Consider the following 22,125-nt stretch of genomic DNA (forward strand, 5'->3'; position numbering starts at 1 on the left):
TCGTGTTGCTGTATTAGTTTTATTATTTCAGTTATTACAGTGAGTGGAAAACACCGCATAGAAAGCCAGAGCAAGGGCTGTCCTAATACCATTTACAGTATGATACTATCCTACATCTGTGTCCAGCTTTGCTGATAAACTGTAGTGTTTTCATCTGTGCCCTCCCAGCACAAGGCACGGCAGGCTTTGTCCCCTGTCTCAGTAGAACAGCTACCATGTCACCATTTCAGCAGCAGGAGGGTGAATTGTCCCAGCAGGAGAGAACGTACCCAAGGCAGAGGAAAAGGGGTAGGGAGCTCTGAGGGGAGCACCTGAAAGGGAGGGGGCTGTGCCAAGTGAAGGAAGCAAGTTCAGCAAGTGAAACTTTAACAGTGAAAGCACAACATGTAAGGGAACCTGACTATGTGCTACTGCAGTTTAGAAACATGCTCCAAGCATCTTGGTCCTGTATCACAGGAGTGGATAAGCAGCAACAAGGTATGCACATGCCTTGGCAGACTAGTGCAGCTAGAGTTGTGCATTGAGTTTGACTGGATTTTACTCCTGTTTGAGTACCAAGCAAACCCAGTAGTGTAGAGCAGAGGTAGAATAGTGGAGAAGGAAAGGACTTCATATCACCAGAGAAGTGAACAGGTTGATCTCTTAGAGAAGGCCATGCTCTGCTAAAGTGCACTCGGGCACTCCTGGCGTTACATCCTAGCAACAGGGGCTGGATCCAGAACCAGCAGTGCCCTCCTTTTAACTTATATCCTACTAGAATAGAAGCATAGTTCTGTCAGGACAAGCTGCCCCCTGGTACCCACTTTCATGCCAGCACCACCAACTTGTTTCATCATCCAGTTCCAGGAGAACAGACTGAAGCCCCATCCATCTTCCAGCTAAATAGGCTGTGGTGTTCCTTCAAGCAGGGAGCAGAGCTGATACCTGTGCAGTTGTGCATCCAGTGACAACTGAAACTTAATACATCATCTCAGATGTTGAGGAAAGGTAGTGGAGAGTTTCTTGCAGGACAGTTCCTCCAGAGAGGACACAGCAGACAGCTGCCTATTAGTGAACAGTTCTTTCTTTCTGTCTCTGGTAATCTGGACAGGAAAAAGAAGGCAAGGCTGAAGGGGCAGGAGAGCAGTTGCTGATGGTGAGGAGAAACTAGCCAAGATGTTACAAGAAAACAAATTCTGCTTATACTTCATTAATAGATGCAGTGTTTGCTGCCTTCATAAATAGCAGCTGGTTTTAAAATAGCACATTCACATCTCAGCTAGTTGTTTCAAGTTATTTCAGTGCTTGTTTTGAAGTCCTCTCTTCCCTTGCTGCTTATTTTCCTATACTTACATTTAAGGGTCAGTTCCCTATTTTATGAAGAATCCTTGTTTGGCTTCATTTGACCTTTCCCCACTCCTCCTTTCTCCCTCTGAGTATCTCTGGACATTATGGGTTCAGAAATCAATAGCTAAGAAGTTTTTCCCCTTGGCAATATTTAAACATCCTTATAGAGATGGACTGAAAACACAGTGTCTATCTACCATCAGCATAGGTCCGCTAGCAACAGAACTGGTTCCTGTGTTACTCAAGGATAAGCAGGTTCTTGTACACTTCCATGAGAAACCATCTCAGCTTTTAGCACTGTTTTCTTAAGTCCTGCTCTACAAGATTCTATGCGTGAGCAGTTGAAGCTAATCCCTGCTGTTTTGAATCAGTAACTTTTCTGATCCCCAGACTGAAGACCAGTGTTTTCTGATCTGAACACTGCTTGTGTGACAACACCTACAATTGCAGACTCATCACTGCTAAGCCCAGGTGGATCAGCAGGGATGCAGAGCAGTCTTGCCCAAGGAGAAACGGTGCTAGGTGACCAGATTTGGAGCTAGCAGGCACTTACTGTAAGGGAAGTAACGCACACGCATGGTGATTTCACGGGCTGTCTTCAGGATCTCCACAGCCTGAAAGCAGAAAGAGTTGATCAATGCTCAAACTGTTTTGGAGGATAGGAAACAGCAGTGCATCAGTTACACAGCGCCCCCAGCTGAGCTGGTGTGAAGGAGAAGGCTATGCACCACTTCCCATCTTCCTGCTTGGGAGGAGAGCGCGTAGTGGGGAGCAGAACTCACCTTGCTGTGCTCGATGTCCTGGAAATCCACATCATTTACAGACAGCACCTGATCTCCTTCTTGCAGCCCAGCTCTGTGTGCATCTGAGTCAGGGATCACCTGCAAAGGGCAGAGCAGATGCAGCAGTGCTGACACTCTATGGTCAGTACTGCAGGTCCTGGAGCTTGCACAATGCGCCCGTGCAGCGTGTTCACACGGGGAGGGGGGGGGTCATGTGGAGAACAGGGACTGCAGTGCTCCCTGCAGGCTAGGGAGGGGTAAGCAAACGGTGTAGCATTGCCTGCCTGCTACCTGGAAAGTGGCAGATTACAGCTCTGAGTCTGGAGGTTCATGCAAAGGCAGATGACAGCCTCCAAGCACACCCAGCTGGCTCTGCAACACCCAAGGGAACAGACAGAACACAGGGGGGGGGGGAAGGAGAGCACGAACACACCTTAGAGATGAAGATCCCCAGCTGCGAGGCCTTTCCTCCCCGGATGTTGAAGCCGAGCTGTGAGACAAACCACGTCAGCAGCGAAACACCACTTCTACGGCAATCCCCCCCAGTGCCCGCAGGGTCGTTCCCTCGCGCCCGTCCCAGCCCCTCTCACACGACGTTGCCGTTCCGTACAGCTTTGTCCCTCCTCCCCGCCCGGCGCTCCCAGCAGGGCAGCAGCCCCCCTCACCCCACAGCCCCCGCCGACCACCCGTGGTGACGCTCTACGCGCTCTCTTTGCGCTCAGTCAGACCTTATCACGCCCTCGCAGCTCTGCCCGCCTCTTTGCCAATTTAGGGAAAACAACTTGAGTTCAACGGGAAAAAAGGCCGCGCCGAGGTCAAGAGCGACCCGCGCGGGGCCGCCGTGGGGTCCCGCAGCACTCACCTGCGCCCCGGGAGGCTTCTTGAGGACGACGGTGCGGGGCAGGAACTGCGTGAGCTCGTTGTTGTAGTCGGGGTGGTAAACCCTCTGCAAAACAAAGCGGCGGGCCTGAGGCGCTGCCCCGAGCCGAGCCCCGCCGAGCCGCAACCCCCCCCTCGGAGCCTTCCCTCACCTCGTGAGGCGGCACCCAGGCGGGCGGGCTCTCGTAGGGCGGCAGGAAGACCACCGGGAAATCATCGTAGGGCAGCCGGCCCTCCATGCCGCCTCCCGCGCGCGCCGCGCCCTTTCGGCCTCCCTCGGTTCCGCCTCTCGCGCGGCGCCGCGCGCCGTGATGACGTCGAGCCCCGTGACTGGCGGAGCGGCGCGCGGCACCGGTTTGAACGCGGACGGTTGGGGCGCCGCCATCTGCGATCCAACGGGTGGCGGCGGGGCGCGGGGTGGGTCCGGCGGGGCGGCCCTGAGGGGTGTGCGGGCTGCAGGCCGCTCTGCGCCTTCCCCGCCGCGCCGCGGGGGCTGCTGAGAGCCTCACGGGCCCCTTCCGCGCCTCTCGGCCCGCTCTGCCCGTCCCTCAGTTGGCCCGAAATGGTGCGGGAGGAGGAGAAGGGGATCCCGGTGCGCGTGGCGCTGCGCTGCCGCCCGCTGGTGCCGAAGGAGACGAGCGAGGGCTGCCAGATGTGCCTGAGCTTCGTGCCCGGGGAGCCGCAGGTGATCGTGGGGAGCGACAAGGCCTTCACTTACGACTACGTGTTCGACCCGTCGGTTGAGCAGGAGGAGGTCTTCAACACCGCCGTTGCTCCGCTCATACGGGGCATCTTCAAAGGTCTGGGGCTGAGGTGGGCTGTGGGGGGGCCGGGGGGAGCCCTCAGCTCCCGCTCGCTGCTCACTGCTTCGGCCCGAAGATAAAACTCGTCGGTGAGAAGGGCCAAACCCTGCCCCATTTCCTAGAAGGGTTGGAATCGCGGAATGGCTGGGTCGGAAGGGGCCTTAAAGCCCGCCCAGCCCCAAGGCCTGCACTGCAGGCTGGGTGCCCCCAGCTCAGGCTGCACGGAGCCCACCTGTGGCCGTGGGCACCCCCAGCTCTGGGCAGCAGGGCGGGCCCTCACCGCCCTCTGGGAATAACTCCCTTACTTCTAATTGTATCTCCCCTCTTTTGGTTCTGAGCCACCCCCTCCTTCATTCATAAGGGTCATAAGGGTCCTTAACTGTTGCTGATGAAGTGCAGTTAGAATGACAGAGCTCGTACTGACTCTAGTGAAGCAACAGAGCAAGCTGTTTGTTTGTTTGTTTTTAAAGAACTGCCATACTAATTATTTTCAATGCTTTTCATTCGATCTACTTCTTAATGTTGTTAAACGTGACTATAAAGGCTGTTAAACCAACAGTGAGTTGCTTTTCCTGGAATGCTGCTTTTCTTGTCAAAGTTTCTTCTGGTTTCTGCACCACCACCTGATCTGGGCCTTCTTTGTTCCCCCAGGGTATAATGCCACCGTCCTGGCCTATGGACAGACGGGATCTGGGAAAACGTACTCTATGGGAGGTACTTACACGGCCAGTCAGGAGCACGATCCCAGCATGGGGGTCATCCCTCGTGTAATCAAGCTGCTGTTTAAGGAGAAAGAGCAGAGGCAGGATTGGGAATTTGTCCTCAAAGTCTCCTATTTGGAGGTAAACGTGGTTTTGATTTTCAAACTGTTATAAATGTATGAACTGCAGGCAAAGTGGTTTTTAACAAGGCCAGATCTACATCAGACTACATGAGATCTTATCTGAGTGCTTGATATCTTTCTCTAAAAGCAAGATGAGTGCACTATCATGCAAATTTAGCACTGATTTAAATGTAGTTGTATGTCATTCTTCGTGCAAATTGCTTTCTTGAAAAGCCGCTGATTCTCAGCTGCTGTTCTGATGCTTTCAGATCTACAATGAGGATATTCTAGACCTACTGTGTTCATCAAGAGAACGGTCTTCTCAGATCAGTATACGGGAGGATCCTAAGGAAGGCATAAAGGTCTGTTGGGCAGTCAGAAGCAGAGTTTGGGGGCAGAATCACTGGAGAGAAATGTTTCAGTGAAAGCACTGTCAGTCTGCTTGAGCACTACTTTGTGTTAGTGCATAGGAGATCACTGCAGTGTCTTCTTCCAATGGAACCGTTGATGGTCCTTATGTTTACTTAAAATGTACCACCAATAGGGTTACACTTGCACATAGAAATGTGATGAGTGAGAATTAATGGGACTTAAATCACTGATACAACCTTTCTCTGGGGGCGTCCATACCAAATTTCTGTCTTGAAGTAAGACTGACATGCTTGTGAATGCACGTGTACACTGAAGATAATGTTTGCGATGTAGAAAGTTAAGAAGTGAAGAGGAAGGAGAAGATAACTGATGCTTTCTTTCTGGATACAGATTGTAGGATTAACAGAAAGAAATGTCGCCTGTGCACGAGATACCGTATCCTGTCTAGAGCAAGGGAACAATTGCAGAACTGTGGCCTCCACAGCAATGAACTCCCAGTCCTCACGGTCCCATGCAATCTTCACCATTTGCATTGATCAGAAAAAGAAAAATGACAAGTAAGCCATCCCACAGCTGCCAGGAGCCATGCTTATTAAAACTATATTCTCTTGGTCTTCTCTTCTCTTTGCAGCTCAACTGAGCTATTCCTGAGGCAATTCTTTTATTTAAACTGTCTCTGATGACAGGTGTATTTCTGAGCCCTTTAGCTCAAGTGTAGTAACAGCTGGACTGCTTCTTTCCCAACTTTAAGTTTACTTCAGCAAGTAAGATAGTCTGTTTCTGCCATAGGAACAGCAGTTTTCACTCCAAGCTACACCTGGTTGATCTTGCTGGATCTGAGAGGCAAAAGAAGACCAAAGCTGAAGGAGACCGGCTGAAAGAAGGTCTGTAGGAAAAGGACATGGCTCGGCTTCTAAAATCTGCCTTTGTAAATTGGGTCCTTGTCAGGGAAAGAAAACAGTTCTTTACTATTTTTAATGCATGCACTTGTTGAGTAACCTTTCTATGCTTTGTAAGAAAGGCAGGAGCTGAGTGGTTTGTAGCTACTAAGTTGGCTCTACTCACTATCATTTGTTTGTGCACAGGTATCAACATCAACAGAGGTCTCCTCTGCCTGGGGAACGTAATTAGTGCTCTTGGTGAAGAAAATAAAAAGGGTGGTTTTGTCCCCTACAGAGACTCAAAGTTAACAAGATTACTGCAAGGTAAGAGACAGATAATGACAAAGCCTAAATCTACAGGTGCCATTTAAATAACAAAGTACCAAAAGAAATAATTCTCTAATTATTTTTGCTTTCTCTCAGACCATTGATAATGCCCTGCTTTCCTTCTCAGATTCTCTGGGTGGTAACAGCCACACTCTCATGATTGCCTGTGTAAGCCCAGCAGATTCCAATCTAGAAGAAACTCTAAATACTCTGCGCTATGCTGACAGGGCAAGAAAAATAAAAAACAAACCCATTGTCAACGTTGATCCACAGGCAGCTGAGCTGCATCATCTAAAGCAGCAGGTATTGGTTGCTTTCTTCATGCAGCAAGAATAGATCTATCCTTGTGGTAATCGGCTCAGTAAATAGCAGGCAAGGAGATAGGACACCTGCACAAAATATGGAAAATATTCAGTATGTGTTTCTCCATCTCTTGGGATGGCTGTGTAAGTGCTGTAGGGAGAGTATGTGAAAGCTGCTTGAAATTCTGCAGCAGCTGTTCCATGTGATAGAAAAACGATAACTGTGATTGACATTTTGCTTGCCTGCCTGTTAACCTACAAGAAGAGTCTCTCATGTAATGGAGGAACAGCATTGGTTCAGCAAAGCGTGAGACATTCCTTTTGGTTCAGTGGGGTCTGAGGCTGTGCTCAGGACAGCCTGCAGGTGACTCAGCATGCTATGAGCTGAGCACACCTGAGAGGTGGGGGGAGCAAATTACTTCACATACTGTAGAGACGTGATCCCTTCCCTCAGGAAGCAGTGGAAGCTCAGGTGTGGAGCACATGACTCATTAAGATGGAGAATCTTAGTAACTAAATGGCTGAAGGAATATAACTGCAAGAGAGACTTGTAAGCACTGTTTGTTTGTGTTTCTAGGTACAACAGCTACAGGTGTTATTGCTGCAGGCCCATGGAGGGACTCTCCCAGTGTCTATCAAGTAAGCTTTGTAGATAAACTCTCAGTTTAAATGATGGCCAAAATCAGTTGTGGGAGAGAAAGAGAAACTAGGCACTGTACTCTGATATGCCTTTCTCAGGCCCACCCATCCTTCTGTTCTTTCTCCCTCTTTCACCACAAAAAATTAGGAATCTCTGTCTCCACTCTTTGTAAAAGCACAAAGCAGAGGAGGAGGTTAGACTGAGTGGGTGTTTTCTCTTAAGTAAATTTTAAAACCCAAGTTGATGCGCTTTACAGACTTGGCATTGGTTAAGCAACGTTACTGTGTTAAAAGGATGTTTTCTTTTCTTGCAAATTTCTGCTTTCAGTACCCTGTATTCCTCAGAGACTTTGAATTCAGATTAGTCTTCCTCCAGTCTTTCTATTCATCTGCTATAACCTGTATTTGCTGTAAGTTATTTCAGAAACTTGGAGGCAGTTTCAGTGCTATTACAAAACCTCTGGTCATGTGTCATGCTCACAAGCAAAATGGTTCTTTAATATTTCAGTAGCATGGCACCTTCAGAGAACCTGCAGTCTCTGATGGAGAAGAACCAGTCTCTAATGGAAGAGAATGAAAAGCTGAGCAGAGGGCTGAGTGAAGCTGCTGGTCAGACAGCGCAGATGTTGGAAAGGATCATTGTGGTAAGGCTCTATTTCCTGAGAAGAACCTTAATTTGTGTGATTTTTCCCTTTAGCTGAAGACTGATCAATAATAGCTCCTGTACTAATGACATGTTAGCAGTCTCTTATTGTTCCACACACGTTTATCTCAGATCTTTAGCTGTTGGGCAGTCAGAACCAAAAGCCTTCTGGAATCTGTGAAGGCCTGAAGATCTGGAGACTACAGGAAAAGAAGGAAACTGGACTCTTTCAGCTCTTCTGTTGCTTTAATGTCTTAAAGATGCTTTTGAACTCCCATTCTCTCCTGTTTTTCCTTTCTCTTTGTTAGTTCATTGCTGTGTATACACCTGCCAAAATAGGTATTGGATCTAAACAAGGTAATCAAAGTAATTGTGGAAGACATTTCAGTGTCTTGATTTGCCACAGACTGGCAGCGTGTGTTTTGCTACAAATCAATTGGCTGTCTTCTGGCTTCTTACTTTTACATTGCACTTCCTACAATTCAGTGTAATTCTGGTTTCTCTTAGACAGAACAAGAAAACGAGAAGATGAATGCCAAACTAGAGCAACTTCAGCAGCATGCTGTGTAAGTCTGTTACCCCACCCTACTTGTGCTGAGGAAGTGTCTTTCAGCATTAAATATCCTTGTTGGGATAAACAGAATGCCATCGATCTGTTGATCCAGATCTCATTTGTGTATTCTATGGGGAAATTTGTTACTTACTGGTATGTGTGACATAAACCTGCCAAGTAAGACTTGTGGGTCTATTCCTGTGTCTGCTTTGCAGATGCAAACTTGACCTCCAAAAGCTGCTGGAGACTGTGGAAGATGAGGAACTGAAAGAAAATGTGGAGGTGATCCGTAATCTGCAGCAAGTGTTGGCTCAGTTCCAGGTAAGACCAAATTCAAGGAGAGAAGTGTGTGTGTCAGGCAGCTTCACTAACAAAACCCAATTCCCACCTGTCAACCTGCTGTGCAGTGGATTCTACTCAGCAGAAATCTCCCTCAAGGAGCCCGGGTATTAAAACTATTAAATGACTCTGTCCACTTCCAAACAAGCTGCCATTCTGTGCTTTTAATGCAACAGAGGGGCCGCTTGTGCCCATGTGTCTGCGTGTACTGGCAGAATGGGAGGGAGATGAGAGCCTCCATTAAAGAATCTAATGATTGGGAGAGCAGTGTGGATTACCAATCCAAAAACTGAAAGCTGAATTTGAAATCTGGTAGCTTAATGGGCAACCCCAATTGCAGACTCCGGGAATTGTTTTATAGAAGTTGTCAGATCTTTGTCTAATTGAGAACTTCTCTGGACTACCTTACTAGATGTTTCCCCTTCTCCCTCCTGCCCCACACTCCTTGCTCTTGTGAGGAGCTGGCTGCCAGTGTCTGGGGAACATGGGCAGAATGCCTTGTCAGGAGGAAGAGGCTGCTCACTGTACAAAAGAAGGAAGTCCATGATATCCTCTTCCCAGAGATAGCTTTCTGGGCAGAGGAGGGTAACTGACTTTGTTGTACACCAAGAGGCTGCTATTAAATTCATCTTAATTGTCTACCTTTTTTTTTTTTCTCCCTTTTTTCTTATATAGAGTGAAAGTGCTGCTGCAGCAGAAGCTGCTACAGAGATGGCAAACGCTGAACAGGATGCTGCTGGTGTAAGTAAGGGGAGTCCTTAGTCTGCAGCACAGACTTACTAGGGGCATATCTTTGCTCTATTGCTCCTCTCTAATTAGTCTTTTTGCTAGTTTTGTGGTTCAAGTAATTGTGAATAATGTGTTGCTTTTGTGTGTGCTGCTTTTCTACATCCTTATACGCTCAATTTAAGTTCAGTAACCTGTTCTCATTAACAAATACCTATTTTTCTTAATGTAAAAATGAATTTGTTCTGCAGAAACTAATTGTGTTGTCAGAGAGCTTTAGGTTGGCCATTCCAACTCATTGCTGTATCTTCTCCAGGAAGCAGAAACAGGCCAGGTTACCAAGAGGTCCTCAGATGACTTTACCACACAACATGCCCTCCGTCAAGCACAGATGTCTAAAGAACTGGTTGAACTGAATAAAGCCCTGGCTCTGAAAGAGGCACTTGCAAAAAAAATGATACAGAATGACAGTCAGTTAGAGCCCATTCAGTCCCAGTACCAGGTAAATTCTTCCACAAATAGTTCCTTTAAGGATGTGTAAGTTTTGTTTTTGTTACCAATGTACATTGAAGATCTACACTTTCATGAGCATTTTTTTTTGAGTCTCTTTCCTTAAGTTTTGGCTATTGCCCTTTTGGGCACAGGAGGATGTTGACTATAGGTCAGCAGAGAATGGGAAGCAACCATGTCTGATTATCTGTAAGCAGTCCAGAAGAAGATGGTCTTTTCCCTGAAATGAATTATTAGCCACTGACTATTTAATGTGAAATAGGTTTGGTTTTTTTTCTTCAAGATTAACTTGACTATACTAAGCCAACATGAAATGCCTATTATTATTAAACATCATAGTGCAGCTAGCTGATCTGGCTTTCCTCATCACAAGCTGTGATGGGATCTCCCTTCTCTGAAACTGTTTATTTTTAACTTTTAGTTGATGTTACAATGGCTTTGTGCACTGACTACAGTTTCAGATGTGCTGGTTTTAGAAAATGTCCTACAGTCTGCTGGGAAGAAACATGGCTCCCCAGGGTGTTCTGCCTTAAAGCTTTGTCTCTAGGCGGGGGGGTTCGGGTTGTTACTGGGAGCCTTACTGCTGCTGTCTTTGTAGACTAACATCAAGGATCTGGAATTAGAAGTCAGCAATTTGCAAAAAGAAAAGGAGGAGCTGATCCTTGCTCTGAGCATGGCAAAGAAGGATGTCAACCAAGCCAAGTACGTGTGACTTCACAAGCTGCATGGCTTATAGCAGTGAAATTTGTGTTAATGCATCTGAGAAAATTCATCGTCTTAGCCTTACTTTAGCTATGTGGCAAAGCTTCTATTTTGATAGAAGCACAGGATTAAGAGTAGTGCACCTCTCATCCATGGTAGTGTGACATGCTAGTGAGTGCCTGTGAACACTGCGGATGTCATTGGCAGAGTATATTCTGAGGCCTTGGGGGGAAAAAATCTGTTTGCCGGAATATTTTGGAGAGCACTTGTTTAATGATAATCAGAGGTCTGTTTTTGAAGTGTGGTTTCTTTACAGGCTGAGTGAACGGCGTCGGAAAAGACTTCAGGAGTTGGAAGGGCAAATTAATGAGCTAAAGAAAAAGCTGAATGAACAAGCAAAGCTCCTAAAGCTGAAAGAATCTACGGAACGCACGGTCTCCAAACTGAACCAGGAGATCAGGGTAACTAACCCTAGCAGTTCTCAGGCTTGCCCCTATTTAGATAAAGTGGCTTCCAGGCAGAAGATACTGGTGTTCTCAGCCTAATAAAACAGAGAATGCCAGTCTTTTGGCAAAGTCCTTTTTGCTACGTGACTTCCATTGCTGGTGCAGTGCAATAGGGAGGTGACTACTGTGAGTTGGGGAATAGAAGAAACCAGAAATATCTTCTACCTATTCTGATAGTTTGCCACCTTAGTCAAGTTGCTTCACTTTGATTTCCACGTTATATCATGCATACAATTTTATTTTATTTTTTCCTTTTATGGCTTGAAAATGAATTCCTGGGCTTTAGCGCTTTGAAAGCATCCTTAGGCATGTACTCTAAGAGAGCAGCATATTATAATGCTTTCTGTCTATCACCACTGCTGGTACCTGTGCCTACCAACCCACAGCATGGAAATGTAGGTTGAAACTACCCAGAGTTGAATTATTGGCCAATTCTTCCAGCCCTCTGTGTTCTCTAGGAAATGAAAAACCAAAGGGTACAGCTGATGCGCCAGATGAAAGAGGATGCTGAGAAATTTAGACAGTGGAAACAACAGAAGGACAAGGAAGTGATCCAGCTGAAAGAACGGGTGAGCAAACAACAAGCTTCCAAACTGTACCTCTTCAGCGTGAAGCAAATCATTAATGCCTTTGCTATAAGGCTTTACTTAATTTACAAGCATCTGGAAAAACATCTGGGGAATGCTTTGAAGACAACGAAACAGTTCATGTGGTTGTCACCTTTTACCAGTTGTAAAAGGACTCTCTTGCTTATGTCTGGAGACCTTAAAGCTATCAACAGGCTCATCTTCATTCAGCTCTAAAGCAAAAGACAAAAATATTTATATTTTTAAGTATTTAAAGTCATAAGGTTTGGCCACAAAATAGGAGTATTCAACCTTTCAAAGGGATATTCAGTCTGCAGGTGAATGGTGAGTCAGTTAAATCCATCTGGCTTGTCCTATTCAAGTGTAATAAAGAGGAAACGTATGTACCACTTGATTTCTGGTCTCACAGGAGATCTTAATACAAAAAGTTTACCCCCCAGTGCTCAGGGATGCTACATTTTAAGCTTGTGATTTGTGGTCTCTTCCAACCTTCTGGTTCCAAAACCTTTTTGGTGGAAAGTGTGGAGCCCTTCTACTCTAAGCCTAACAGCCAGCTGTTTTCAACAACAATATGTGACTTTAGCTTGTAATGATCAGTGAAATCACTGTTACAGAGCACTTATATTTGTTGTCCTGCAGTGCATGTGTTCTCTTTCAAAAAGTGTGGAATTGGCCATGGCTATTCAGATGACACGTAATTTCCTGCATCTTGCATGTATTTCTTTACAGGATCGCAAAAGGCAGTATGAGCTGCTGAAGCTTGAGCGAGACTTTCAGAAGCAGGCCAGTGTTCTTCGGCGCAAAACAGAGGAGGTAAGGAGCCATTATCTGCTAGAAACTGCTGACTGCTTCCAAATGTCTGCAAAGTGTGTTTGGAGGCTGTGATGGGATGTGCAGAAGCGTCCAACAAGCAGCCTGGTGGTATGTAAATAGAGAGGAAGAGGGGCAGCCCGTAGGGAAAATGCTGTGCTTCTGTCTTGTAGCCTGAGGGTTTCTGATTAAATCCAGTCCTTAAAGGATAAATTACCCCCTGCTGAGCATCAGGTTGCTGTGGAGAATTTGTTGCAGACCCCCAAGCCAGAAAGTGTACAGAGAGCTTTGATGGATGCTCTGGATTGCAGTTCAAAATTCCTTCACAGTGCCTGGAAAGAAGAAATGAATCGTGAAACCATTTTTTGGTTGTTTTCTTCTACCTTCAGACCTGGAAGCAAGTTGTCTTTAAAGCAAGACTTGTAGCCAAGGAAAATATGTCAGGGACTCTATAGTCTGTGCTCAGGTCTGAAGTTGTTTCAGTTTTATTATCCTACTTTCTCACTGTCTCATAGAGCCTGGCTTGCACTGTGAAGACCTCATGTTTTCAGCCATTAGATGTTAAATGATGTAACCAGTGTTTTGCTTCCGTGCAAATTCTTTTGCAGGCTGCAGCTGCTAACAAACGCCTGAAGGATGCTCTGCAGAAGCAACGGGAGGCTGCAGATAAACGGAAGGAGAGTCAGAACCGGGGGATGGAAGGAGTTGCTGCACGAGTGAAGGTGTGTAACAGCAGGTTGTGCATCCCAAGGAATAACTGCAAACCCACTTCTGCTAACTCATGAAGTGCTGCTCGGGTTGATGAGTGGGGAGCAAGGGGGAGGAGTGTGTAGTTATTGATTCCTGTTAATGGGAGGTAACTTAATCCAGAGGTTTAGCTGTGGAGGCCTTTCTGATAAGGAACCAGTCCTGAAGCTGAGACTGCCATCAACCACTGTACTGTTTTTCCCCCAGAGCTGGCTGGCAAATGAAGTAGAGGTACTGGTTAGTACTGAAGAGGCTCGCCGGCATCTTGCAGACCTTCTGGAGGACAGAAAGATCTTGGCACAGGAGCTCCTTCAGCTTAAAGAGAAAAAAGAGTCTGGGGAAAACCCACCCTCAAAGCTCCGGGTAAGAGAAGGAAATACCACATTGCCTGTCCTACACCAGTAGCTGACTAGCAAGTGCCATAACTTACTCTTATGTGAGCGTTTCCCTCAGAAGGTAGATAGAGGTGATTAACCCTTTCTTCTAGAAAGGGAATGTTCTTACTTAATGCCACAGTCTCTCTTGAGTTGGAAGGAACCCTTAAAAGTTATCTAGTCCAATTCCCCTGCCATGCACAGGGACATCTACAGCTAGATCAGATTGCTCAGAGCCTGGTCTAGCCTGACCTTAAATGTCCTCTTATGTGTTGGGAAACATGTACTTAACCTGCTACTTAATGCAGTGAATCTGGAGGGTAGGAGCTGGTCACAGCCCTTATCAAAGATTTTGCTGTTGCAAAAGAATAGTGGGATTTAAGCTTTGAAGAAATGCTTGGAGGCTTTTGCAGTAATACCTCTACTTTTTGCTGAAATGCCTATAAAGGAAGGCTCAGCCTTGCACACATTCCTAAAACTGCTGCTCTCTTCTGTCTTGCTGCAATTCTCTAGAGGCGAACCTACTCCATCACAGATCTGCAGGCATCAGAGATGGACCTTTCTTTATCAAAGCAGATAGAAAGCCTGGAAACTGAGATGGAGCTCAGGTAAGGTATTATAAAGCTGATTTCCACAGCCTGAGGCTACTTCTTTCTACTTTATCTCTACAACTGTTGTATGAAACAGAAGAACAATTAAATATTTTCATTGTCAGTGTTTGAAATTATCAAACAAAAAGAGCCTGTTTTTCCTGCTTTTATTCTTTTCTAAAATGCAGGTATTTGAGGATACTGCTCAGTCACTGAGATTTTGTCCCTCTCTGTTTGCAAGCATTTTTGACTGTGGCAAACCTCTTTTAAGTGGAGGTGTGGATGGGAGGGGAAGAGACAATCCTTGGTGTGGTGCATAGCAGCTGTAGTCTGTATTTCTATGTAGTCAAAATATTAACTTCATCTAATTTGTCTAAAATTCTGTGAAGTTTTTTTAACCTGTGTTCTCACCTGCGTTGTGACCTCAAATCTCTGTGCTCTTCCAAAGGAGTGCCCAAATAGCAGACCTGCAGCAGAAACTCTTAGATGCAGACAATGGAGATCGTGTGAAACAACGCTGGGACAATATTGCAACCATTCTGGAGGCTAAATGTGCTTTGAAGTATCTCCTTGGGGAGGTAAACTGAGTCTTCCTATTTTAGGGCTTTTATTTTTAGTGGTGAAATCTACTTAGCCAGGAATGAAAGGAAGTGAATAATAGATAGTAATCTGAATGGAGTAAAGGGCAGTGTTATCTGGGACCAGGCTGGAAGCAGTACAGTGGATGTTGGGATGGTAGAACCTTAAACAAGACAGAAAGTAGAAGATGGTAAGAATTCGGCTACTAGTAAATCAGGGAAAATCAACTGAATGGCAGAAACAAAATGCAGTTCTTGAAACCTGGAGACTAAAGGAAGTGAATGAAGGTAGTTATATGGGAGAGCATTTGTTTTTGGGGCCCCTTCTCCCCCTAAATACTGAACAGAAGAAGAGATTAGAACTGGCTAATAATATTTTCTGTTACCTGTTCTTCACTTCCATACTGCCTTTCAGATGCTAGCTCAGCATGTCTCATCTATTCCCTTTGTTGCTGAAGGGACTAGTTTACTTCTTAGGGTGGTTGGCTGTTAAGCAGAAATGCTTCACATTCAGACTGCATTATTTTTGTCCCAAGTACACTGTGAAATGTGGAACCAAGCAACCACCTTGTGCTTGTCTTTCAGCTGGTTTCCTCCAAAGTCCAGGAAAGCAAACTGGAGAGCAGCCTCCAGCAGAGTAAGACCAACTGTTCAGACATACAGAAGATGCTGATTGAAGAGCGAAACCATGCAACAGAAATGGAGGCTGAATTCCAAAATCAGCTTCTGCTGCAGGAACAGCAACACCAGCAAGAGGTAAAGCATAAATTAGAAGTCTTGAGAGCCCCTATGTTTAGTAACTCTGGTTCTCAGATCTACTTATAGATAAAGGCAGTCAGGACATGCTGAAACTGATCTATTGCTTATTCCCAAGAAATCTTCTGTCTCTTGCAAGTTATTGAATAAAATAACTTTCATTGCTCTAAGTGAGGATGTTGCACTTGAGCACGTGATAACTTACAAAGCAGATCAGGAGAGAACAATACTGGAAATAGCAGAGAGTGTCTTTCTGAAATTGTCCAGGCCTTTACTGGCTGAGCTGCCAGGAGTCACTTTAGGAATTCACACCTCTTTGTCTTTTGTGTTAATTTGCTTATAGGTTCTGTACCTGCTCAGCCAATTTCAGCAGAAAGAAGCACCAGGGAAAGGGGTGGAAGATTCCCTAAGTGAGCAGGAGAAACAGATGCAGGAGAGACTCAAGTTCCAGGTAGTCTTTGTATATGTTTGGTTTTTTTCCCAAAGGCCACCTGTTAATTGGTATGGTAGCCTTAGAGCGAGGAGCATGCAGAGGGATTTGTTGAGGGTATTTGCATTTATAGCTAAGGTTAATGCTGTTACTCTTACTTTAATGGAAGAGGAGACATAAGAGGAATGACACAAGCTTACTGGAGCTTGAATAGCAACTGTTCTCCAAGTTCAGCAGTGTCTGACCAGCTCATGCAAGCATCTGTGCTCAGAACACCTTTTGTTAGTCAAAATGCTATTAAAAAATCTTTGCTGAGCAGAGCTCCACTGTGATATCTGAAGCAGAGCAGCTTTAACTTGATCATATATGCACGGTAGAAACCTTGTCATCTTGCTTCCTGCAAAAGGGCATGTTTGATGATGCATTGAAGTAAAACCAGTCCTAGGTGCACCTCATCTGCCAGCAAGCCTTGGAAATAGGGGAAGCTTTAGATCCTCAGTGGTCACTTCAAGAAAACTGACTTCCTTCTGTTGTGGTGATAATGTTATGCATAAAACGAGATAGCAGCACTAATGATTTCCCTGACCTAGAATACAGAGCTGATATCCTGTTGTAGAGCATATGGGAAACCCCTCTGACGTTGCAAGGAAGTTTGAAAGACACAAACTTTTCCCAAACCCCTATTTGTGTGTGTTACCCTGTGTAAGCCTGCTGATTTTATCTCGTCTTGCAAACAGGAGAAAGAGCTGGAGAAAATGAGGGAGATCTGTGAGAAGAACCAAGAGCTTCTCCAGGAAAATGATGTTCTTAAACAGGTAGAGATCCGTACGGACATAAGTGGTATAAGGGCATCTTGGCAGTTGGGTTAATATATTTTACAAAGCTAACTTTTGTCCTTCTTAACAGAAAATGCTGCTTGTCCAAGTTGCCAGTGGACAGAAGCTCCGACGCGATCAGCAAGTGTCACCTGAGTCCCCGGACTCTCCTTTCGATTACATTCCACCCAAAGTAAAGCTGCTGCATAACGATTTTCTTTCTCATGCTGTCCAAAGCTGTATGCTGCTTAGTAATCCGGCTGTTTTCTCTGTAGCACTTCCAGTCTTTGAACCCTGGAGTGAGGCATCTGTTGTAGCAAATTTAATCATGGCCTTGCAAAAGATCCCAATCTCAGTGCTGAGAGGAGTAAATGATACAAAGCTGTTTTGCCAAGACTATGACACAATCAGTTAGTTTTTCTGATGTTTGTCAGCTACGTTTTTACAGACTCTGTAGCAGTTTGAGCTGAATGTTTGATTGAACTTTTAATCCTCACCACTATGATCGTTGGTCTCTAACCCTGTAACCCTGTTGGCTGTCTGAGAGGAGTGAGGATGTGGTAGTGGGACTTCATTGTAAAACCTTAAAAGGTGTAAAGCCGCTCTTGTGTGTTCTGAGACTTCAACCTGTGTGATTCCTGTGTGCAGCCAAAGACTCGCCGGCAAACAGTGGCAAAACCACGTGCACCAACCCCAGAAATGAATGTGGAAGAGCTGTTTTCTGACTCAGAAGAGTCTGGAGAGGAGGAGGATGCCGAGTGGGTTCCAGTAAAAGCAGCCAAAGGAACAAAGAAGAGCGCAACAGGGGTAAGGTCACTTCTGTCCCTTTATTATCTATAAGATAATAGATAGATATTATCTATCGCATCCCTGAGCATCCAGTAGGTGTACAGCAAAGCAGTGAGACTGCAGTGTCTGCACTGCTGGGCATCTGAGCTATGCAGTCTGCTATTGCTTCATGTACCCAAGCTAGCAAAGGAACATTCCTCAAATATGCCATGAAACAGCTAGTTGTGTCACTTCCATTTAAATAGAGAGCCCCAGGAACAGTGGTAGTGGTTTGCCTCTTAGTGTCTATGTGTTAACTTGTTCAACTGGAACTGGATTCCTTTGGGATGGCTTGAAGTCAAGTTCTGAAGAACCAAAAATTCTTATTTTCCATACTGAAGGCAAAAAGAGGATATTATTTTTCCCAAGATATTGGGCTGCAATGAAATAACAAAAGGTTTGTGGCAGTTTGGGGTTACTGTCCTTCAGACTGCTCCAGGTGTTGACAGCTGTAGCAATGTACACAGCCTATAAAATACTGAAGCCTTTTGTCCACAAAACTCTTCTCTCAGTGCTTCTGCAAGGGTCGATGTGGGAACAGGCAGTGTGGCTGCAGGAAGCAGAAGGTGGGCTGCACTGCGGGCTGCAGCTGTGACTCAACCAAGTGCAGAAACAGAGACCCTGGTTTCCAGGTGAGTACTGCCTGTGCCCAACGCTATTCGGTGTGTTAAAGCAAGGTTGGATGGATAGATGAGCAGTTTCTGTACCAGCCTACATGCACAGCTCCTCAACCTTTCTGAGGCCTTTATAAATGTTACTGTAATTTATGGTTTTATCCATGGTGGAGTTCAGCCTTCCACTGCAGCATAGAAATTCTCTCACCACAGTACAGAAATCTGGGCAGTGTCCAAAGCCACTGATATCCACCCCGTGCTGCCAGCCACCAATCTGAGAACAATTTGTCTTTTTTTCTTTACTCCCACGCAGTAAATGAAACCTAAATGTTGCACTTCAGATTGCACAGCAGCTTAACTCTTCTAAGTGTGTATGTATTCATTCAGTGCTTTTTTTCAAGGAGTAAAAGGGATAATTAAGGCTTTTAGCAGTAATTGTGGCATTGGAATGGTTGGTGAGAACTGCTAGAAACGTCTGCCTGGATCTTAAAGATTTAAAGCAGATACCTCCATAGTAACTCCTTAATTACTTACTGCTACATGAAACCAGGTGGCTGATGGAAGCATCTGCGTTCTGTAATACCAACTGGGACTTGGGAACTGGAGAAAAGATGGCTTAGGGACCTGTAGTGTTTCCTCAGCTGTTGGTGGGGAAGGGAGGGCTGCGTAGTGCAGAAATGCTCCAAAGAGCACTGCCCCTCAGGACGCCACCGTGTGTGAGGACCAAACAAAGGACTCGGAAGGTTCCTTCAAACTGGAAGACCTCCGTGATGTGACTGCAGGAGAGACCTTCTTTCAGCCCGTGTATTCCCCTCCGACTATGAAGGTACTGGCCAAGCCTTTTCTTAGTACTATTATTTTCTTCTAAACAAATGAGAGAGCGCCAAAACGCTGCTGTGTGCACACATTCAGAAACCCCTGTTAGATTTAGTGAGGAATCTGAATGGGGAAGGAGGGGGAAAGGGGTTGGACACGGAGAAGTTGGTGTGTGCTGAGAAACTGAATGGACTACAGCTGTCAAGCCAGCTTGTACTGCATTTTTAAGTCTGAATTCTTAAGTTTTTGTATTAGAACTGCCACTCAGGCTTTCCGTGAAAGGAGCCAGAGCCAACGTGCTGAACTCACCTACACAGACTCACGTTGCCATGCTCTCCTTTCCAGCAGTAAGAGGCTGGGAATCGAGGAGTGAGGACAAAGCCTTATTTGTGTCTAAATGTAACTGCTCTTAGGTTGGTATGTGCTCTGCCTCAGCAGCTGTGGTTTTGCCTCAGGTAAACTGCGTTGTTTACTTATGTGTACTCTCTGTACTCTATTCTTCAGAGTTTTGACCTTGGAAATTAATTTAGGCAACTTTATGTGCTGCCCCCACACTGCAGTGAAAGCAGGTTGGCTTCCTCGGGGCTGTGACCATCTCCAAAATTGTCCTCTTTGCTTTCCTGATAGGTCCTGAAAGATATCACAGACCAAGGTGTGTTCATGAAGAAGCCCAGCACTGCTGCTTCCCTGCTGGTGAGGGATGAGGAGTCCCAGGAGAACCAGCTGCCATTTGTGAAGAAAAAGAAGAGAATGCTGAGTAGCAATACCAGCTTCTTCTCGGGTTGTACCCCCATCAAAGAGGAGATTGACTGATGAGCCACAACCAGAACAGAGGTTGTGCTGCACTTGTTTACACCATGGATGCTGGTGACTTTTTTTTTTTTAAAGGAAAAAATGGAAGTGTTGGAATCTCCTGCTGCAGAATAGTGCTGTGGACTGCCCTGCCTGGCAGCTGCTGGCATCAGCAAGGGAGTCAAACACTAATTCCTACTAGAACTAAATTGTGTCCAATTCTATGTAAATATTTTGATGTGTGGGACTTGAGTAGGTGTCTGCTACCATGACAAGGGTGAGAAACTTTCCTCTTCAGAAATTCTGGAGCGAGTGCAGGAGATTCATCCAGGTTCTCATGACAGCTCCTTACAGCTGCCTTCCTCGTGCTCAGCTGTGGATGTGGTGGGTACAGATTAATCCGTGATCTTGAAAGAACTTTGCACATGCACTGGAAATTTAAGCATTGTCTTCCAATACAAGTTGAGGAACTGTTCCAAGCTGCCATGTGAGATCTAATGGTGCTTGATGGTGTGGAGGCACTGTCTGTAGTCTTAAAGTAGCTAGCAGATGAGAAATGCCAGTGCTCCTGTACCTGCTGGGGCAGGGGCATATCCTTGTTCAATTAGATTAGAAACGTGCTAGCCATATGTGAACGTTGTAGTGGTTTTTAACTTGTTGTAGCTTTAATAAAGGAAATACTAAAACTGTGCATCTCCCTTTGCTCTCCATCACCCCACAAACCTTCCCCTCAGCTGCAGAGGGAGGTGCAGGTGAGTCAGGCCTGCTTCATCACTGCAGAACAAAGGTGGCACAAAGGGAAGAAATCTCCATGCGGGTGAAACAGCTGCGACCTCAGGAAACCTGTCCTTCCTGCTGTGCTGGGTGTGCCAGGGCTGTGGCCATGGGAGCACAGCATGTGGGTGCATACAGCGGTGGGACAACACTGATGTGTATAGCAATTAATAGTGTGAGCATACATATATTACCTGCCATGTTGTCTGCTGTGTATTCTGTGCAATATAGCATACTACAGCTTTGCATATAGCAAAGATTGGGCACCTGAGAGTGTATGCAGGCACATAACCAAGGCAGGGGTGGTGAGAGTGTGTGTTTGTTTTTGTGCATTAGATACAGCTCTGTTTTATATATGTATTGTGTGCCTGAGTATGTAAAATTCCATCTAGATATACAAATACACACATATGAGACAAAAATGAAGTGTGTGGAGTGAGTCTAAATGTGTACATAAAAATCAGCTGTGTGTGAGAGATGCTTCACATATACACATAAAACCACAATACCTAAACATATATTACATCACATGCAGGACAGTGTGAGTACAGCTTAGTATACACAGCTGCTGAACAGCTAATGCATTATCCACTGTGCTTTCTATTGTAGGTATGAAAAATGGTATCCGAGATGGCAGAGAGCACATAAATGTACTCATGCATTTATAGAGAGGGTGAGAGGGCTTTCACACATCATATATACACACAGACACAATATAACTGATTCTGTATGTATCACACATCATTATATGTCATATACAATATATAACACAGTGTAACACAATCTGTAATTATCACCACTGCAATTAAGCATTATGTGGGGCCACCTATTACTACTTTATACTTACATGAATATGAAAGGATGTCTGAACCTGACTGAACTGCATCTCCATGGCTGTTGGTCTATAAAAGGTGACTGCAGGGGGGAGCAGGTAAAGCCACGCATGTATACTTGCAAATAAACATCCTGCTTACATTGAAAAGTAGGTGTACATGAGCACATATAGCCTTATTTGCATATATACTTACATGTTTCTTATATAAAGTGAGTATATGTACATATGTGGCTGTGCAAGTACATGTAGTGGAAGTGCATCGTGTGCTGCTCCGTGCTGGGTGTTATGCAGCTCTACAGAGTGCCTGAGAGCGCATAGAACTACAGCAGGTGTGTATAGCACAGGCGAAACACAAATGTGTGTGTAATACAGCCACATACACACATTTATAACATAGAAGTTGCTTTAGAACATGCTTATGTGGCTGTATAAAGCCTGCGTGTGCCTCTGAGGGGTGGGCGTGCACACGTGTTGCTGAAACCATTTTGTTCCTTCAGTCTTCAAACACTCACAGCAAAACACGTTGTTCTTCTGTTGGTTTGCTTATTACAGCACTGCTGGGACCTTCACACACAACAGAAGCATCTTCCAGTGCATAAAGCCCCGCGTCAGACACCTGAAGGGCAGAACCACTGCCCCTCAGCAGCCTCACCTGGTTTGCCACAA

General features: G+C 45.5%; 2 protein-coding genes across 4 annotated transcripts; one reads left to right on the forward strand and one right to left on the reverse strand.

Moving 5' to 3' along the window:
* PDZD11 (PDZ domain containing 11) lies at window positions 1-3,263 on the reverse strand. Of its 2 annotated transcripts, XM_015278222.4 has the most exons (6): window positions 3,140-3,263; window positions 2,971-3,054; window positions 2,542-2,598; window positions 2,109-2,207; window positions 1,880-1,940; window positions 1-1,082 (listed from the first exon to the last, which is right to left on the reverse strand). In XM_015278222.4, exons 1-6 carry the CDS (start codon window positions 3,224-3,226, stop codon window positions 1,048-1,050), a joined length of 423 nt encoding a protein of 140 aa, XP_015133708.1. In that variant the 5' UTR covers window positions 3,227-3,263; the 3' UTR covers window positions 1-1,047.
* An 86-nt stretch (window positions 3,264-3,349) lies between these two features.
* Window positions 3,350-20,541, forward strand: KIF4B (kinesin family member 4B). 2 transcript variants are annotated; one of them, NM_204975.2, is made up of 29 exons: window positions 3,350-3,787; window positions 4,442-4,632; window positions 4,883-4,975; window positions 5,376-5,542; window positions 5,775-5,869; window positions 6,071-6,190; window positions 6,321-6,496; window positions 7,073-7,134; window positions 7,643-7,778; window positions 8,285-8,343; window positions 8,546-8,651; window positions 9,345-9,410; window positions 9,712-9,897; window positions 10,504-10,607; window positions 10,924-11,068; window positions 11,572-11,682; window positions 12,430-12,513; window positions 13,119-13,232; window positions 13,465-13,620; window positions 14,145-14,239; window positions 14,670-14,799; window positions 15,385-15,555; window positions 15,899-16,006; window positions 16,723-16,800; window positions 16,892-16,993; window positions 17,449-17,607; window positions 18,141-18,260; window positions 18,946-19,068; window positions 19,686-20,541. In NM_204975.2, exons 1-29 carry the CDS (start codon window positions 3,550-3,552, stop codon window positions 19,869-19,871), a joined length of 3,681 nt encoding a protein of 1,226 aa, NP_990306.2. In that variant the 5' UTR covers window positions 3,350-3,549; the 3' UTR covers window positions 19,872-20,541. The 2 variants fall into 2 exon arrangements, with proteins under 2 accessions (NP_990306.2, XP_015133678.1); XM_015278192.4 differs by having other exon boundaries at window positions 7,646-7,778.
* Window positions 20,542-22,125: the final 1,584 nt, after the last annotated feature.

Source organism: Gallus gallus, chromosome 4 (assembly GCF_016699485.2).
Source record: "Gallus gallus isolate bGalGal1 chromosome 4, bGalGal1.mat.broiler.GRCg7b, whole genome shotgun sequence".
NCBI lineage: Eukaryota > Metazoa > Chordata > Aves > Galliformes > Phasianidae > Gallus > Gallus gallus.

Coding starts and splice junctions, on each gene's coding strand:
- PDZD11 (XM_015278222.4), bottom strand. CDS start 3,226: ATGGAGGGCCGGCTGCCCTACGATGATTTCCCGGTGGTCTTCCTGCCG. Junction 3,055..3,139: donor CCTGGGTGCCGCCTCACGAG/GTGAGGGAAGGC, acceptor TTTGTTTTGCAG/AGGGTTTACCACCCCGACTA. Junction 2,208..2,541: donor TGGGGATCTTCATCTCTAAG/GTGTGTTCGTGC, acceptor TGCCCTTTGCAG/GTGATCCCTGACTCAGATGC.
- KIF4B (NM_204975.2), top strand. CDS start 3,550: ATGGTGCGGGAGGAGGAGAAGGGGATCCCGGTGCGCGTGGCGCTGCGC. Junction 4,633..4,882: donor TCAAAGTCTCCTATTTGGAG/GTAAACGTGGTT, acceptor TGATGCTTTCAG/ATCTACAATGAGGATATTCT. Junction 13,621..14,144: donor ACCCACCCTCAAAGCTCCGG/GTAAGAGAAGGA, acceptor GCAATTCTCTAG/AGGCGAACCTACTCCATCAC.